The sequence below is a fragment of the Macrobrachium nipponense genome, chromosome 1 (assembly GCF_015104395.2).
Source record: "Macrobrachium nipponense isolate FS-2020 chromosome 1, ASM1510439v2, whole genome shotgun sequence".
Lineage (NCBI taxonomy): Eukaryota > Metazoa > Arthropoda > Malacostraca > Decapoda > Palaemonidae > Macrobrachium > Macrobrachium nipponense.
Genome location: NC_087200.1, coordinates 216742840 through 216749484, shown reverse-complemented (window position 1 = coordinate 216749484; position 6645 = coordinate 216742840). Strand labels below are relative to the sequence as shown.

At 46.5% G+C, this 6645-nt stretch overlaps 1 protein-coding gene across 1 annotated transcript; it reads right to left on the bottom strand.

Annotated features, from left to right (window-relative positions):
- Positions 1 to 3084: 3084 nt before the first annotated feature.
- Positions 3085 to 6436, bottom strand: LOC135220359 (interaptin-like). The gene has a single exon (XM_064257578.1). The coding sequence runs from the start codon at positions 6094 to 6096 to the stop codon at positions 4195 to 4197; it is 1902 nt and encodes a 633-aa protein (XP_064113648.1). The 5' UTR covers positions 6097 to 6436; the 3' UTR covers positions 3085 to 4194.
- Positions 6437 to 6645: the final 209 nt, after the last annotated feature.

Below are 6645 nucleotides of genomic sequence, written 5' to 3'. Positions count from 1 at the left end.
TGTTGGCTTTTGAGGGGGGGGATGCTGTATTCCCTCATGCAGTGCTGGCACACCACCCTTAAATGCAGATGGATGGCATCCGCTTAGAAAGGCAAGTCGTTGTCATACCAGTGTAGGAATGGTGGCATCCATTCTCGTCTACAAAATACTGTGCCCCAGCAATGGATACCACCATTCTTACATCCATCTGCATGAAGGGGCAGTGTACCAACACTGCATGAGGGAGCATGGCACCCCTAACACCAACAGATCACAAAGAATACCCGAGTCATATACAGCGACATTGACCACTGCCATTTCTGCTGTAAGGAGGCCCTCGCCATTCTACAGTGGAAACCTGCGCTAAATGTTACCCTGGAAACTCTCCTCCTGCTAACCACCAAGAGGAATTCAATGAGGTGTGTGCTTGAGACAATGATACAGCTGCCCTCCTCCTCGAGCCATGACCACAGCTCCCTGCGCCAACCAATCAGTGCATGCATCAGTCAGCCAGACCAGCAATCAATAAGAGAGCACCCTGATTAAAATGGATCCCCTTCTTTGTTATGCCTTTTTCAGGTATAAATATTCCTTGCGTGCACCCCTGGTGCCATTCACCTCCTCTCAATGGTACTGAAGCAGCAGAATAATAAATGAACTTTGGACAGCTGCTTTGTAAGTTACCTACTAAAATGAAGAAACTTATATACTAAGCTGAGAAGGCAAAATATAAGCACACCAGCATACAGAGATCTTTGAAATGAGGGAGTTCTCCTAACTGGCTGTAAGAAGAACAACTCATCTGGGAGAGTATGGCCAAGTGCTGGAGCTGATTGGTTGGAACCAGGTCCCAGGAGTAATGCTCAAAGGGCGTGCTACCTGAAGTAATGGCTGGTTGAAGGGCTATCCCGAGGATACACCTTGATTTTCTCCTGGTGGTGGTTGAGAGAATGGTCTCCTGGGTCATGTCTCGCAACAGTTTTCGTCAGAGGATGGTGAGGGTCTTCACCTATCAGAGGGAGCAATGGCTAATGTCCCCATCCAAGATCTCTGTGTTCCTGACAATCTGCACTGCCCCCTGCAGGCACTGCAGATCGCCAGGAACACAGAGATCCAAGGCAGAGGCATTGACTACCTCCAACGTCACCCAGAGAATCTTCTCCCAACTATTGCCATGAGAAAGCTGCCATAAGTAGCTGACTGCTACTTATGGCATTGCACCCTACAAGTAGGAGGCCCTAGACCTGCCATAAGTAGCTGACTGCTACTTATAGCATCGCACCCTACAAGTAGGAGGCCCGAGACCTGGCACCAGCTGATCGGCTCCAGTGTAGGAGCAGTGGCATCCATTCTCGTCTACAAAATACTGTGCCCCAGCAATGTCTACCACCATTCTTACATCCATCTGCATGAATGGGCAGTATATCAACACTGCATGAGGGAACATGGCACCCCTAACACCAACAGATCATAAAGAATACCCGAGTCATATACAGCGACATTGACCACTGCCATTTCTGCTGTAAGGAGGCCCTCGCCATTCTACAGTGGAAACCTGTGCTAAATGTTACTCAGGAAACTCTCCTCCTGCTAACCACCATCAGGAATTCAATGAGGTATGCACTTGAGACAATGATACAGCTGCCCTCCTCCTCGAGCCATGACCACAGCTCCCTGCGCCAACCAATCAATGCCTGCATTAGTCAGCCAGACCAGGAGTCAATAAGAGAGCACCCTTATTATGACTGACCGATCAAAAATTTATCCCCTTCATTGTTAAGCCTTTTTCAGGTATAAATATTCCTTGCGTACACCCCTGGTGCCATTCACCTCCTTTCAATGGTACCGAAGCAGCAGAATAATAAATGAACTTTGGACAGATGTTTCATAATTTACCTGCTGAAATGAAGAAACTTATACACTAAGCTGAGAAGGCAAAATATAAGCTCACCAGCATACAGTGATCTTTGAAATGAGGGAGCTCTCCTAACTGGCTGTAAGCAGAACAACTCATCTGGGAGAGTATGGCCAAGTGCTGGAGCTGATTGGTTGGAACCAGGTCCCAGGAGTAATGCTCAAAGGGCGTGCTACCTGAAGTAATGGCTGGTTGAAGGGCTATCCCGAGGATGCACCTTGATTTTCTCCTGGTGGTGGTTGAGAGAAGGGTCTCCTGAGTCATGTCTCGCGACAGTTTTCGTCAGTGGATGGTGAGGGTTTTCACCTATCAGAGGGAGCAATGGCTAATGTCTCCATCCAAGATCTCTGTGTTCCTGACAATCTGCAGTGCCCCCAGCAGGCACTGCAGATCGCCAGAAACACAGAGATCCTAGACAGAGGCATTGACTACCTCCGACGTCACCCAGGAGAATCTTCTCCCAACTATTGCCATGAGAAAGCTGCCATAAGTAGCTGACTGCTACTTATGGCATCGCACCCTACAAGTAGGAGGCCCTAGACCTGCCATAAGTAGCTGGCTGCTTATGGCATCGCACCCTACAAGTAGGAGGCCCGAGACCTGGCACCGGCTGATCCTGCGGTGCGTGGCCAGACTCTCCAGGTTCATGTCCAGTGACCGTTTCCGTTGGAGGATGGGGAGAGCCTCCACCTATCGGAAAGTCTGGCCGAGCACTGAAGGAGCAGATTGGCTGGTGCCAGGTCTCAGGAATCCTCCTCGTAGGGCAGCTGTAGTGCTAACACGGAATTGCCTTGCTGATCTCCTGGTTGGGAGAAGAAAGCCTCCTGGGTCACGTCCAGTGACAGTTTCCATCAGAGGATGGGGAGGGCCTCCACCTATCGGAGGCGGCGATGGCCGATGTCTCTGCCCAGGATCTCTGTGTTCCTGACAATCTGCAGCACCCCCACCAGGCGCTGCAGATTGCCAGAAACACAGAGATCTCAGACGGAGGCAACGATCACCTACGTCTCCAATAGGAGGAGCGTCTCCCCATCACCTGATGGAAATCGTCACTGGACATGACCCAGGAGCCCTTCTTCTCCCAACCAGGAGATCAGCAAGGCAATTCCGTGTTAGCACTACAGCTGCCCTACGAGGAGGATTCCTGAGACCTGGCACCAGCCGATCAACTCCTTCAGTGCTCGGTCAGACTCTCCTGGCTAAGTCGTTCTGCTCCCATCCAGTAGAGAGGGCTTGCCCATCTTGTCAGCTTGTTGTGTTGGGAATAGAGAGGTGGAAGGAAGTGAGCCAATTCTATGTATAGTTTCCAAACCAGGCTAGAGCTCAAATCCCTCTGGGTCTCCTGGTTCATGTCCAGTGACAGTTTCCGTTGGAGGATGGAGAGGGCCTCCAGACCTATCAGAGGCGGCAATGGCCGATGCCTCTGCCCAGGATCTCTGTGTTCCTGACAATCTGCAGCGCCCCCACCAGGCACCACAGATTGCCAGGAACACAGAGATCTCAGACGGAGACAACGATCACCTACGTCTCCAATAGGAGGAGCCTCTCCCCATCTTTCAATGGAAACCGTCACTGGACATGACCCAGGAGCCCTTCTTCTCCCAACCAACACCAGGCGATCAGCAAGGCAATTCCCTGTGTTAGCTCTTCAGCCGCCCTACGAAGAGGATTCCTGAGACCTGGCACCAGCTGATCAGCATCAGCTCCTTAGGTGCTCGGGTAGACTCTCCTGGATAAGTCTTTCTGCTCCCAGCCAGTAGGGAGAGTTTTCCAATCTTGTCAGCTTGTTGTGTTGGGAAAAGAGAGGTGGAAGGAAGTGAGCCAATTCTATAGTTTCCAAACCAGGCCAGAGCTCAAATCCCTCTGGAGACAATATATATGTATGTATATATGTGTGTGTGAGTGCATGTATGTGTGTATATACACACATGGGGGATGCGATATGTGTGTATATATGTGTATGTGTTGTGTGTGTACATATATGTGTGTGTTGTGTGTACATATATATACACACTGGGGGGGTGTGTACATATATGTGTGTGTTGTGTGTACATATACATACACACTGGGGGTGTGTGTACATATATTTGTGTGTGTACATATATATACACACTGGGGGGGTGTGTATATATATGTATGTGTGTGTGTGTGTGTAATATACATACATATACATATTACTCCAGAGGTAATGCTCTGGTTAATTTTACTCTCTACATCCTTGTTTTCCCTCTCCTCTGGTCACCTGACTGACTGACTGACAGTAATTTTCAAGTCACCACAGCTGGTCTTGCATCTCATCCTCAGCAACCAGCTGTTGGAGAAGAGCTTCCTTTTCCATCCTCCACTTGTCCCGTCTCCTCGTTGAGAATTTCCAACGGGACCCCAAGTTCCTCCAGCAATTTGTTCTTCTGCCGAACTTCTTCGCGTAGACAAATGACCTCTACTGCTAGGTCAGTGACCTTCTCTCCTATGCGCTCGTTTATTTCCCTAAACTGAATCTCCACGTACTCCAAGTACTTGGCCCGGTCTTGTTCCCTCAGGTTCTCAATCTGTTCAACTTCCTTCTGCTTCGCTTTGAGTTCCTCCTCTTGTCTCAGGTTTTGACACGAAAGCTCCTCAATCTCCAGCTGCTGCTTCTTCAACTCCTTCAGGAGCTCTTCAGTCTCGTGTTGCTCCATCTCCATTTTTCTATCTCTGTCTTCCAATTCCTTTCTAAGTTCTTTCATTTCTTTTTCTTTTTCAACTATTTTTTTCTCATTTCTTTCATTTAGACTCGACATTTGATCGTAATGCAACACCAAGAATTGTATTTCTTCTTTCAATTTGCTAACTTCCTTCTCATACTGAATTAAACTCTCCATTTTTCTATCTCTGTCTTCCAATTCCTTTTTAAGCTTTTCAATTTCTTTTTCTTTTTCAACTACTACTTTCTCATTTTTTTCATTTAGACTCGGCATTTGATCGTAATGCAACACCATGAGTTGTAATTCTTCTTTCAATTTGGCAACTTCCTTCTCATACTGAATTAAACTCTCCATTTTTCTATCTCTGTCTTCCAATTCCTTTCTAAGCTTTTCAATTTCTTTTTCTTTTTCAACTACTACTTTCTCATTTTTTTCGTTTAGACTCAAAATTCTATTGAAAAGCAATATCTTATTTTCTAATTCCTCCTTAAAATCCATAACTTCCTTCTCCTTTTGAATAAGGCTGTCTATTTCTTTCTCTTTGTCATCCATGTCTTTTTGAAGTTCATCAATTTCTTTTTGTTTTTCAATCAATTTTTTTTCATTTCTTTCATTCTGGCTTACAAGTTCATCAAAAGCCAATTGCATTTCTTCTAATTCCATCTTGAGACATTCAACTTTCTTCTCACAAAAAACAAGCTTGCATACATCACTATCTCTGTCTTCTATCTCTCTTTGAAGCTCACAGATTTCTCGTTGCTTTTCAACTAATATTTTCTCTAATTCTCCAATTTTATTCTCGCATCTGATGAGATTTTGTTCATTTGTGTCATTTCGACTAAAGAGCTCATCAGATTCTTTCGCCTTCGCCTCTAGTTCCTTACGAAGTCCGTCTATTTCCTTTTGTTTGTTGCTATCTTGCACCATGAGCACATCTATCTGCTCATTTTTTCCTGCCAGATCTTTCTGTAGCTCTTGGATCATCCTCTCGTATTCCAATAACTGTTTTCTATTCTGCAAAAGATCGTTTTCCTTTGCAACCTGACTGTCTCTCAGTTGGAGGATTTCCTTCTGATGTTGGGCCAAAGCCTGCTGGTCCTCTAGTGCCTTCCTCTGCAGGCTCTGGTTCTCTAGGCAGATAGCCTCCATCTTTTCCTCTACTTCCAGAACTCGAGCATCTGCCTCCTCAGCCATGTCCAAAAGATCTTGGACCTGCAAGACAGCATTATCCACATCGTTGGTCGACAAGAGCGCGCCACACTCCTTCCTGACTCGTTCAAGAAGAATTTCCTTCAGGTTGTCGTTCCTCTTGTGGGCGGCATCCAATTCTCGGCGCAAACCAGCCACTTCGTTGTCCTGAATGTCCATCCTCGGTTTATCCTTGCCTCTCTTCCTCCACAAATTGCGTACAGCACATAAAGGAAGAGCGCACATAGTTATAAACGTTAAAGTCAAAGCTCCACTCAGGAACTGAGCCATACCACCTTTTAATACAATACTAATAACTGCAACAGGCATTGTTATATGTTATACGTTATACTTCACACTGTCACTTAGGTTAGTTTTTGAAAATGACACTTGCTCCAGAATGCATAAGGAGATTCCGTTCCCTGGAGACGTTTGCACTGGATCTAGATCTAGGAGTCGTGGGGCCTTCGAGAAGACATGTTAATCCAAAGGGGGTGTCTCCAGCAGGCCTTCAGGCGCTGAAGAGGGCTTCACAGGACCCAGGAATCTCCAAGAAGACTTCAAGAAGACGTGATAATCGTTCAGGAGCAGAAGAAGGCTTCCCGGGAACCTGAGGTCTCCAACACTTCGCACAGAGTCGTCACTGACGCCACAGACGGAAGAAACTGCACAGCCGCCCTGGTCAATCTTTTATAAACTCTCATGCACCAAAAAAGATGAAAAAATGAGATGAGCGAAGGAAAAATTCATCCTGAATGTAAATTCTCTAAATTCTCAGACTTAATATTGCAAGAAAGCAAAATTGGAGATTAATTTGCCCATCTTGTTGCTTTTCTCAGTGAATAGTTGTGGGGGGACGGGAGGGGGGGTTCATCGTAG